General features: G+C 35.2%; 1 protein-coding gene across 5 annotated transcripts in view; it reads left to right on the top strand.

The window, feature by feature from the left end:
* Positions 1-13,044, top strand: part of CADM2 (cell adhesion molecule 2) — a 691,822-nt gene that overhangs the window by 573,748 nt on the left and 105,030 nt on the right. For all 5 annotated transcript variants that reach the window (XR_012627403.1, XM_074857862.1, XM_074857868.1 and 2 more), the window contains one exon: positions 12,839-12,929. Coding sequence is in view for 4 of the 5 variants with exons in the window: in XM_074857862.1 (XP_074713963.1) it covers positions 12,839-12,929 (91 nt within the window). In the remaining variant the exon portion in view is untranslated. The remainder of the gene's footprint in view (positions 1-12,838; positions 12,930-13,044) is intronic.

Genomic DNA, 13,044 nt, shown 5'->3' with positions numbered 1-13,044 from the left:
GTAGGTCCATGTACTGCCAAACTTTCATCTTTCAAAGGGGATATCTAGTTCAATGGGTTAATGTACAATCCTGACCTTTCCCATCTGGAGGCTTATGTTCAAATATGGTTTACAAGTGAAATATAATCTAATATAATTTATTTCTCTCTAAAATCTTTTGTATAAAAATCCAGAGTGGCTTGTCTATTCTGCATAGAAACTTTAAAATATGGTGTGGGAGGTTATTCCATTTGCTTGTCATGTGTTTAAGAGAGGGCTTAAGAAGGTTTCAAAGGAAGTTTGGGAAGCAATGTTTAATAATATTAAATGTAGAATGTTCAGGAAATAAACATAAAATAAATACAATTCCATTTCAGAGGAATAAGCCTTTAGGCATAGGAAAGAGACAACCTGTGGTAAAAGGACTGAAAAGACAGAGGGCATGGCTACACTGAGAAATGGAGCACAGTGAGGTCGTCCCTGAACCTGTTCCAAATACATGTTTGAGCTGCACAGTGCTTTCCCATGTGGAGATGCTAGCTTCAGTCAGTGTGGTGACGTTTTCAAATTAATGAGCATTGGTGGGCTAACAACTGTTTTGTCTCTGGAGGGGAGGCTGAGGACAGAACCTTACAGCGCTCACGGTAGGCTTTTGAGGTTGCATAGTTAATTTGGTCACAACTGGCCACATGCCATTGTCATCAGTAGAGATCCCCACAGTGAGTCAGTCAAGCCACTGGAGGATATTCTTAGGTCGACATAAGAAAGAGAACATTAGTTCATCTACCTGAAAAGACCAGATAACTAGTGTAATGGTGTAAAAAAGGCAGTGCAGCTGATTTCCTGTAATGATAAACCTTTCTCTGTGTAAGGAGGTAGGTTCCAGAAATAATGATTTATTACAGACAGCCCAGCAGCATTGTCCCCAAGACTGACTGATATTTGAAGCTTCTAATCTAACTAACAATCAATTACTATAAAAGAGATTAAAAAAATAATTTCTCTGTATTGTATTTGATAAGGCGAATGCCTACATGGATATAATGTGAATATATTAGATGATCTATGTTAGAGATAGGTAGTGGAAGGTTTTATTTACAGAGAAAGTAGAAAACAAGTCTTTAAATATACTTGTTATAACTACTTTATACTGGGTAGCACTAACAGAACAATAAAGACTGAGTGGCTGAATGACAGTCCAGTGTCTGAGAAGTTCCACATCAAGTCCCAGTTGGAGCAAGAATTTTTCAGGTACATAACTAAGATTCATTAAGCTCCATGCTGCCTTTGAAAATATGCTTAGAATATATTTTCATTTTTTCTTAGCCTAGATTTGGTGTTATTTCAAATGGGATCATCTTGGAAGGAGACTGAAAATTACAGAATCTGTATAACTCACATCCCAGGTCACGTTCTGCCCATCAACCTAATGACAGAAGGACAGAGCTGTTCCAGACCTTCCCTATAGTACACTTTGGGGGCTGTTTATTTCTAAAACTGAAGACTAGCAAGCAGGTGAGGCAGTTTGGAGGAAAACATACATAGAAATTGTTAGTAGGACCTCCCAAGGAATAGATGCTCTTCATGAGGGTGTGGTATGTATTTATAAAAAACAAGTCAAATTTTAATGCCCTGGTACCGTTGCTTAGTTATATTTATATAGATTAAACTTTTATAGTGTCCAGTATCTGATATGAATGTCAGAGAAAGGCTTGAAGGGGTATTTGGGTATGCTGAACATCCAGAGTTCTTATTTACTCCTTCAGCAGTTTTGGATGTGCTGCAATTCTCAGGCCATATTCAAGATAATTAAGTTACGCATAACAGAAAACTGAAGGCCTTAAGCAAAAGAAACTGAGGATGCAGAGGATAAAGTTACATTGAAAGGTCACATGCTGACTCAGAATTAGGCATTTCTTGATAACATACATGATTCAGGCAGAAGACTTTTTTTTCTCTTGCTTATTTTCTTTACTCCTCTTAGGTGACATGGCAAAAATGAGATAAAATATAAATAAGATGGAGAGAGCACGGTGTAAGGCAATGGAGATGTGAAATGGAACAGATATTTACATTTCTACAGAGACTGGCAAAATGGAGATTGTTTAGTCTGAAGAAGTGACAGGACAGAAATAATTAAACAAGATAAAAGTGGTAAAACTAAGCTTCATTGCTTTGCATTCAATGAAGAAAAGAGAACTGAGTTGCCAAAGAAAATATTTCTACTGTATCATTCATGTGTGTATGGGATTTAATGGATAACTAGGAAACCAGTGACCCATTCTGCAAAAGCGTGTAGAGGAGAATAGCTGTATCTGATGCTAACAATCTTCATGAAGCGGCACACATTTAGAACTGTTGTGACAGTGCCACTCTGTCTACCATTTAAGTCAGCAGGGTCTACTGATATATCCAATGCTGTGTTCACATTTATCTCTGCCAGATTTAAGACCAAGCCCAAAGTAGGTAAGAATGATCAATGAACACATTACATGACAAAGGAAGGGTAAGGTTTTAACACATTTTAAATGGAGCAGAGAGAAACCATGGAGCTTTGGTAGTGTACCTCCATCTTCTCTTTCACCTTCCCAAACCCCCAAGCCACTCATTATGAAGTATGACATTTTAATTATTTTTTTCTTTTTAGCAATTGTGGTGAAGGAGTCTGGTATGACTGACAGGTGAGATGTTGAAACAGCTACTATGAATATTTTTAACAAAGTACCAGATAATCAGTGTTCACAGAATTAGTAACCTAAAGGGTTTCCTGAAAGGTTGCTGCTTGAATTCAGTCACTCATGAATTATGAGTGTCAGGAGGAAATATTTCACTGATAGAGCTTTCTTTTCCCCCACATTGGCATTTGGCTTGTTGATTTGCATCCAGAAGAGTGACTTCTGGTACAACTGTTGTCACTTTTTTCTTCAACAAACTTCATTTTGAACTAAATTAAAAGAGATGAGATAAAGGATGACATAATAGTCATCTAAGAATCTCACATAACAAAGGCACCATATGCTGTTTCTGGTCCTGCTTGACTGTAAAGTAGTTTTTAAAGGAGTGTAAAAAGAAGATGTAGGAATATCCATGCAGACATGGTACCAAGTATGTACTTTTATCAAAGCTAAGTGTTTAAAAATATTATAAAGCTTAATTTTACTGTATTGTTGAATACATTTATTGAAATAAAGTACCATTGCCATGACACAATCATTTGATCTAGATTGTCTCACCCACAAATACTAATAATAAAATAATTTGTCTGATACATAATACTGAGTTTTTTCTCTCATCTGTTTAAGCAGTAAGTCATTCGTTACATTCTGAAGCAGAACATCAAACTTACTGTATCTCCCAGGGTAATTTGATGAAGACTTGCTTTGCGAGTGCTTATTCAAAGCAATAGGGCACAGGCAGAAGCCATGCTACTTGTCATTTACAGAAGCAGCCCAATTTTGGGGAATGCTGATTCACAGCTGTAGGATGCACGCAGCTGGTAAGTGTAAAAGCTATTAAAAATGGTGAGCACTTTCACAGAGCTGATTAGAGTGCTCCTCTCTCTTCTTTCAGATCTCATTTGGGATATCCAATTTGATGTTTATTTTTGTACATATGAAAGTGGTTTGTCCTTGGAATTTACTTTAAAAGTCTTCTTTTTCTAAGCTTAATTACTTAGGTTTTTTAGAAATAGGAATAAAATTGTGTAGGAATACAGAATTTTCAAGAAGTTTTGTAATTGCTATCCATCTATGGAAATTAGAATCTTTTCATGGTTTATGGGGGGAAAAAAAAACCAAACTTAAACTGTCCTATGCTTACTCCAGTGCTAATTAATCTGGAAAGTAGATATATCATCATTTTCAGAGGTATCTGCTTATTTTATCTTTGCATCTGGAAATGATGGAAAGGTTCCAAGGCAATAAGAGAGAAAAGCATAATGAAAAATGTAGAATGCTGTGACATAAACATGCTTTTTGAAAATACAGTCAAAACCAGGTAGAAAATAAATGAATTAGTCTCTCAGGAAATACTTTTAAAATCTTATCATCTGGCAGTCATTTATTACCAGGTAGCAATAATCTTTTATTATCGGACTGTTAGATTTTTATAACATTTTTTAAAATGATAGCATCAGAACTGTTGTTGTTCACTGCCACAATAAAATATCAGGGAAATTTATAGAAGCTTTTCAATATTCAGAAGGTTTGTGGTCATAAAATAAAACTATGAAGTAAAGACATGCTGTTGGTAGCTCATAATTTAGCTGAACCTGTAAGAAGAAAAGTGTATAGTAATGAATCATTCATGCTAATTTGGACTCTGGTACAAAGAGGAAATGGTGGTTAGTGTGCAAAAAATCAAACAACAAGGTAAATAAATCAGTTCAAAATGGCAGAGTAAACCTGAGTATTATAGATCCAGGCAGGAGATGCTGCTGCACACAGTTAAATGATTATGTCAGAAATTAGAATGGTCTGGGAACAGTCAGTGTGCAACAGCAGGAAGGTGGGGGGCTAATACATTTCTATTCCTTTTGGTGACAAAGGAAAATTTGTGAGTTTTCCTGGGCAGTGGCAATTGCTGGTTACGCAGACAGCTTGAAACAATAACCCTCAGTGAGACAAACCTACCTATTCATCTGAGTAGGATAGTAATATTATGATCCATTGCTCTAGGCACTCTTGTTAGAAATAATGCAGAAGGTTATGGCAAAAGAAGAGTGCAGTGGGTCTCACCAACCAACCAAAGCAGAATTTCATATATTGCAACAAGGCACAACCTGCTTGCTGAGAAGATGAGAATCCTTCTGTTATTCCTGGAAATCCCAACAAAATTTCCTCTAGAGAAGGAGAGAAACCTCATTTCAGTGCCTCTGTCGAATGATCTGGCAGCCAAAACATGGATGTTATACCATAGGTAGGGCCTGTTTATTTTGTTCTGTGGGCTGCCTGGAGCTTCAGTGTTTTCCAAACTGGCGAGTAGTTAATAAGATATGTTTCTTGTGTTGCTTAGGGTCCACGAAGGTAAAACCTGGCATTCATGGGAAGATCACTGATCACAGTGGGAAGACATGCTCTGTCACACAAGCGTAGCTCTCTTCCTGAATGGATCCAATGACATATTTCATATTATTGGATCCAATGCAGAATTACATTTTTAAACAAAGCCTTTTCTTACTAGCAGTACTTTTAAGGCTTTTTTAAATCATTGTGTATAGAAGAAAACTTCTAATCACAAAAGGTAATTAAAAACATCTAGTCATCATCCTAAAAGATGAAATAAGAAGGGAGTATCATTGCTTTTAGAAGGAGGGATTTGAATAACCCTCGTAGCACATCCTGATGTATTATGAGCACTCGCTTTCTCTGACAAACCCAGCAAGTGAGATATTTGTCTCTCCCTGGATTGGTGTCTTTCCTATTACTGTTAACATAATTTGCGCTCAAACAGTAAGTCCAACAAGGATCACAGACTTCATTACAACAAACTCAGCTTCTTACTGCAGGTGGAGAGATGTTCATAACATAAACTACAGAGAGAAAATCACCTTCAAAGAAAACACACATCAGAATCAAAGTCTTCCAGTGGAGGCCTAGGGTCAAATGGCATTAATGAGCTGTTTTCAATTATTTAGAACATGGTTAGAGACAGGATTGTGTTTGCCCTGATTTTGAAATAGGCACCTGACAATTTGTTTGCATGAAAATAATAATATGGGAGGGCATTGTGTTGGAGGTTTAATAATGTTTGTTGTAACACTATATTGTATAGAGGTGTACATTTTTATTCGCAACAGGCAAACATATTTGAACAGTTGGGCCTCCCTTCCTTTCCACCATTTTCACTAGGTCTAGCTCTTTTGGTACTAGTTTGAACTTGAAAGAATAAGTGGGACATTGTGAAAAATAAAAAAAGCACAGAATCCCTTGTGTTTTAAGAAAGACAGATTTAGACAGCATATATCACACTGATGTGTGTCATGCATAGTGGAAAGAACCTCACCAATGGATTTTTCTTTTTGAACCCCAAAGACTCATAAACTAAAATAATTCAAGAGATTAATCTTTCTCTATACACCTTATATATATTGAACCTTATATGTTACTGTCACCAAATGGGACATTTTTTCTGTGCAAGGTCTTTTAATATCCTACAGACCAGAAAAAATACATTCTCTGATGAAGGGACAACAGTGGAAACCAAGAGAAATATGATTTCTTCTTGACACTGTCACCCATTTCCTTAGAATGATGTGAACCAACCTTCCCAAAACTATAAGTTGAGACCGATAGTACTTTATGTACTGATTGTTACTTAAACAGCAAATAACCTGTTTTATATTTATTATTGGACTGCTTTGATGATGGCAAAAACATGGTAGTCAGGAACAAAGAGAAGATCCAAACATTTTGCAAAATCACTGTACAGCATGCAAAACCATGAATGGATATACTAGAGGAGATTGCCATTTTGTAGAACCCACATATTCTGTTACACCATTTTACTTTGACAAGTAGGAGTACAGACTTCATGCAATAAACACGTTTAAAAACCTAAAGTCTTGAAGGGGTACTGCACTTCATATGAAATAATACTGTGCAAACACAAATGCCCTAGATGAATATATATCCATTACCAGTTTAGAAGAGGTCTTCTTAAATTTGGAGTTGTACTAGTAAAATATCTAATATCTGCTTCTGGCATTGTGGTTACATTTAGTGATTTTTTAATTTTTTTAAATGTTTTAAATTGTTTAAACATTAAAAATGTAGCTATCTTTTACAAGTAAGAAGGATACTCTGAGGGCACCAGCTCAAAGGCCTTTGAAAACATTTCAGTAAAACTTCTACATGTAAAGCCCAAGAATGGATGTATCAAAGACACTTGATGCTAAGCGTTGACAGAGCTTTCAATTAAGCATCCTAGGAAATGTGTACGGAATGTTAAAGTTTTATGGGTTCTCCTTTTTATGAATATCATAATCTGGCTTTAGAAACCTTTTTTAAATGTAAGTACGATGAATGGTATGTTCCATGTTATGCTGGTACTGGATGTAAATAGGGACAATTTGCACAGTACTGAGTTACTTGTGGAATTCTAATTCATAATGTGGAATGGGTTAAGAATTTTCTAATGCCTGTTCTTTTTTACTGTGTCAGAAAATCCTGGTTTATCCAAACTAGGACATAGGAAAAAAGCTTTTTCAGAATCAAAGTGAAATCTTAGTTTAAAGCCTGAGTGGAAGGGAGACTTAGAATACCTGCTAGACCCTTGCTATTGCATGGGAGGTCAGCACACAAGCCCTTCCACTCTTTGAATCAGACCAAACCCTTAATCCACAGAGTCCAAAGAGTTGAATGTTCTAATCACCGATTTACTGTCAAATAAGTATTTTGCTGGATCTGATCTACTTAGTGTGAATACTTCCATACCCAGTGGAGTAAGGGACCTCTTTTTCTCATAAATCACTGCATAGGTTCTAATAATTTGTCTAAAGAGAACTACTGTTGGTGGGCTGATTTCCAGTTCTCATAAAAATCAAATTACTTGTGAGGAGTGTAGAAATGGCTTCCTAAGACTTGGGGGTATAGCAGGCCTCTACAGTGGACCCTTCTTCAGGGATTAATAACACTATCTTTGTAAGTGAAAAGAAGGAGGTGTTCATGTTCCGTTCTGCTTCCTGAAACTTTAGACGCACTGGAAGATACTTGGGGTGCTGAGTTTAAATTTCATAGTAAGTTATTGCACTTATTTTTTATACCATATCTATAATTCAGCAAAGAACTTGAAAATTAGGAGCCCTTACTTGGATCTCTACATCTAATACAATATTCCTTTGTAAGCTTCTGCAGAGGAGAACCACTAAGACTTTCTCCATTAATCCTCCTTTCACTGGAAGCCAAACGAAGGCTAAGATTTGAGCAACATAGAGATTTACCTTTTAACAAAATGTGCAGAGAAGTCTGGAGACAAATACTGTTTATATTACAGCTAAACATATCTATCTATCTATCTATCTATCTATCTATCTATCTATCTATCTATCTATCTATCTATCTCAATTCTCTGTAGAAAAGACTGATGCATGCATCTTTGAATAGGTGTATTTCCAGCACTATTTGAATTCTAATGACTATGAGATCACTAATATTTCTACTCCTGAATAGTCTACTACTTCCAATAGTAATTTCTACAGTCTTAACAAAATTTATGTACTCCACCTACCCTAACATCTGCCCAAGAAAAGAGGTAGTCATATTTTCTGTTTCTAGGACTGTAATTACATTAACCAAAGATGATTACATTAGGGAGAGATTATTAGATAACAAATATGCTATCATAACATCATCACAATGTTACCCTTTTGTCTCACAAAGTGATTTTTCTTCCGAATTCTGATTATTCCCACACACCTTTTGCTGATTAATGCCCTAGGAGGCATAGGGGTCATACTTTGATTTAGTTACTCAACCAGTAGCTGGGAGTTTCATGAAAAGGTATCCACAGAAGCTCCGGCAATCCAGTGTGCTAAGGCCTGAAGGGACTGAGGACTTCTGAAGTTACGTAGGAAAAAGAGGCCAAATTACTTTTTTACTATCCTGGCACTAAGGAGAAGTTAGTTGAGATTTCATTTTCTGATTCTGTTGATGACCTGCTTTATGATCTTAAGTGAATTTGTTTAGTTTCGTGAATTCAGTTTTCGCTTTTACACTGTGGTTGTCAAGGGTTTACACATATAGTTTAACATAACATCATATGGGAATCTTCCAGCCGCTTCCATATGATTACTTTATATGAGGAAATTTATGTCAAGAAATTTATATGAAAAAATTTAATCCTGCATGTAACCTTATAAGGGCTTGGCAATAAAATAATATAAATACATAATGAAATCTTTCTTACTTCAAGCAATGTAAAAACACCAAAAGCATTTTGAAATAAAAAAACCTTTTAACATTGAAGGTCTGATTAACAGCAAAGATCTGGTGACTGATAAGAATGACCTTTATTTTGAAACAGCTTCAAAGAGATTAAATCAATCAGTAAAGCAGTTCCACGAGGTATTAACATTGCCATTAGTTTTTGCTAAGAGTACAACAAAAATCATGTGCTAAAGTGTTTAATTTTCTCATATATCAGATAACATTAATTAGCAGTGTAAACTGAAACCAATTTTACCCATGCATTCACTGATTTTGTATGTTGCTGAATAAAGATGATATTGCCTGATCAAAAATAGATAGATCTTCCCAAAGCTTTGAAATGGCTTCCCTGGTCTTGCGGAATGAGATGTACCTAAATCCTAGAAAGACAGATGAAATACAATCACTCAGTGGAACTTTAGCCTTTGGTCTGCTGAAACAGCAAAGAATATATATATAAAAAAAAACATGCCAGTTTTTATCTGTAACCACTGCTAAGCTGTTATTTCCAGCAAAAAGGCAGATTCTTGGCACATAGGGGGTAGAAGATGTCTTGCTATGTGTCTAAAGACATGTTTGAGTCTCAGTTCAGATTGGTGCTAGCAATCAATTGCAGCTCATAAGTACCTCATTACTCAAGCTAAAGACTGGAGGGCCAAACAGCTCTCACGCTGCTGGAGATGCATGTAAATAAATAAGTCACTGGGTATTGAAACCAGTCTGTTTTAATGTGAAGGCTTGCTGTGTTACCTACACTCACATAAACCACTGTGTTGGTATTTTTTAATTGGATTTTCCCAATGCTTATTCTTTTTGGAATATTTATCTCCTCCATAATATCCTTAGAGTTCAGGATAAGGGCGTATTTGTAGGTATTGTAAAGAAATTTTAGTCAACAGTCCCTTGTCTATAAGAATTCTGCTTGAAATACTGATCTACAATATTTTATTACCATGAAATTACTGGGCCAAATCCTAAAAAAGATTAAATTATTAAAGTTCTAGTAAGTTTAAGTGGTGTAAATTGGTATACTTCTACTGACTTTAGAGAAGGACCCACAATAAAGCCCTTGATCCTACTCCTTTTGTTTGTATTGGTTGTAAAAGTAGAGATTTTTTTTTGACATATCTACATTATTTATAACAAGCATATCTGAAAATAAATCAACCTCTCTTACTGCATTACTGTTCTTGATCTCTTTTTCTTTCTTTAGACTTTGTTTTCTGGTGGTGGTGGTGTTTGCTGGAGATTGGATGATGTTCCAGTTGTTATGATTAATACCTCTGAGTGTGACAGGTTAAAGCTCACAGTATTGATAGAGTGCATTTAAACTTGTCAAATTCTTCTAAAATGAACAGTCCTAGCAGGAGGCAGTATTTTGTAACAGCATTTTGTGTTCTGGAAAAACATCAGTCAGCAGGGGTTTATTATCTTTGTTAAAATAACATATTTAGGTTAGTTTTGATGCAATTATTCTAAAATTCTTCTCATTTTAAATATTGATGTGAATGTGAAAGTGGAGGACAAGTTTGTCTTAAAAGTTTTCCCCTTATAAGTGTACCCTTTATTTCTGGAGAGAAATCAAGCACAGCATGAAAACAAAGTGGAAACAATAACACTGAGAATGAAGCACCCAAAATAGAATATCAACTAGTTTGTGAAAAAGGACTGTATTAAATACAAAAATTGTCAATTGTAAGCTTCCCTAAAAACTGTATACTGAATTAATCCCTGTGTTTCCTGTTTTAAAGATGTTACTGTACAAGTCAACAAGGGAAAACCACAAGGGAATATATTTCCTACACTACTTTATTGTGCATTAGAGAGTGAAACATAAATATAAGACCTTTCTTATTCTGTGCTAGTAAGCTTTGTTTAGAAGTACCTGGAGAACAGAGAGCTGTCTGGGGCATTAAATAAAGTGGGAATGGGAACTTCAGGTTGGGGGAAACGGCACTGCACTGATCCATGCAAGTGAAAGCTTAATTGTCTGAAGTCCACTCTTCTATTTTATGTGGGTCATTTACAGTAATGTGTAAAATGCTGATTATTTCTTAAATATTTAAGGCATTAATACTAGCTAGATGGTCCTTTAATTTCTTTCTTCACCTGTGGCTATCATGATTACTTCCATCAAAGTTTAGCTCTTTTTAATACTTCTCTGGAAACCTCTTGATCTCATTGCATTAGTTGTCTCCCTCCCTCAGTTAAATTCTTCATGTATTCCTATCTGGTACTAATTTGTTCCTCTGGTTCAATGTATAGTCAAGAGAGTAATTTATTCATCTTCAATAGCACCACTGAAATCACAGAAGTACTTGATGCCCTGATTTATTAAGGCACTTGAGGTCAGTGCCTTAAGCATGTGCTGAAAATGAAGCAAATGCCAGCACGACCTCCAAAGGATTAGTCACCTACATAATGGTTTGCAGGGTCCTTAAAAATATGAACTTGTGGAACGGATTTTCCACTGGTGTAAGGTTAGTGCAGCTGTACTGAAAGCTAAATGATGCTGACAATGCTTTCAGTGGAATTATGACAACCCTGCACTAGGCCTTCCCCTTTTCTTGTCTTGTGCCATGCTGATACATTATAATATGCCAAAAATAAAAATCAAAGTTAGAAAAACGCTTCCGACATTTTTAATTGTTCATATGCCATTTAGTGTTCAACAGGACTATTAGCATCTCAATAAGAAATTATATTGTTACAGCATATAATTTTTTTCCATTTGACTTTGTAGGGTCATATTGTCACACTCTTTCACATTTCCTTGATAATAGGATATCTGTGGTGTCACTGCTACCCCACTGCTAATGAAAATAGGAATTGCAAATTGGATGAGACAAAACTTACCCTAGATACCCTAGATTTGCAGTTTAAAGTATTTCTTGTGCCATAGATGAAAGTGTGTGTTTTGTATTGGGAAAATGTGGACGAAACAAGAATTTATGTTTTCCTATTGAGTCTGAAAGTTTTCCTCACTATGACTATGAACTCTTTTTCCTTTTCCTAAGGAAAAAAACTATTTTGTATAGAGATTTTTCTTTCTTCATGTTTTTTTTTCCTTACAACAGGTGCCCCTCTAACTCATGTAAAACATTTTGGTTATGGGAATATATCCTTGCAGCCAGCTGGCAAAGTTTTTCAAAAGTTAAAGATCTACTGCAAATGTTTTATTTGCATGAATTCACAGTACCTATATTGTATATCTTTTTAAAATTAAAACTATGAAGTTTATTTCAATGTATAGGAGTAATGTTTTTAAATTTTTAGGACAGATTACAAACTTTTATGTAGTGCTTTTTGCAGATATTTAAAACATTCTCTTTGTGAATTTTGTTTAAAAAAAAGAATGTTCTGTTTTAGGGGCAGCATTATTCAATTTCAGAAATAATATCCTGTAAAATGCCTGTAACAAGGTATTTTATCTGAAAGCCCATTGTAGCTTTCTTATTATGAGTTTCAAGCTTTGCAACAATAAAAGTGTTCTTATTCAAATGTATATTATTGCATTCATTCCTCTAATAGCAGCATTCCATCATATCAACCTATAAATAGACAAAGAAACAATTGCACAGAATACTTGTTATTCATCCTCAATATTTTTTATTTTCTTGTTAGATGTCCAACTTTGGAATAGTGGTATGGAGCATTTGCATTGAATACAGAAAGAAAAAAGTTATTTCCTCTGAGTATACGTGTGCTTTCTATCTGTGTTTCCTTGGAACGTAAAATGTTACTGGTTTAGTTCCATTGGTCATTTTTATTGTCATCCTGAAGAGAATGGAAATTGCACAAGACTCCATATAAAAGCATCTCCAAGTATAAATTAAATCTATGGTATAGTCTTTTGTAAACAGAGAACAATGTACTCTTAGATAATAAATCTATTTTGTGTATATCAACAAGATGTCTATTTTTTTTCTTCCTAGATACACCTTTAGTTAAAATCATTTCTTCCAATTCATGGCCTGAAGAAGGACAATCTATAATTTTGACTTGTGAATCCAAAGGAAAACCAGTGTAAGTGATTTAACAAGTAATATGTTTTTGTTATTTTCCTTATTCTGCTGTGATTACAATCTTCAGCTGCAGAAATCTGCTCGTTTTGTCTCGTCCTGGGGTGTAAAGTAATCTC

This window comes from Strix uralensis, chromosome 2, assembly GCF_047716275.1.
Source record: "Strix uralensis isolate ZFMK-TIS-50842 chromosome 2, bStrUra1, whole genome shotgun sequence".
Taxonomy (NCBI): Eukaryota; Metazoa; Chordata; class Aves; order Strigiformes; family Strigidae; genus Strix; species Strix uralensis.
This window is presented reverse-complemented; position numbering and strand designations above follow the sequence as displayed.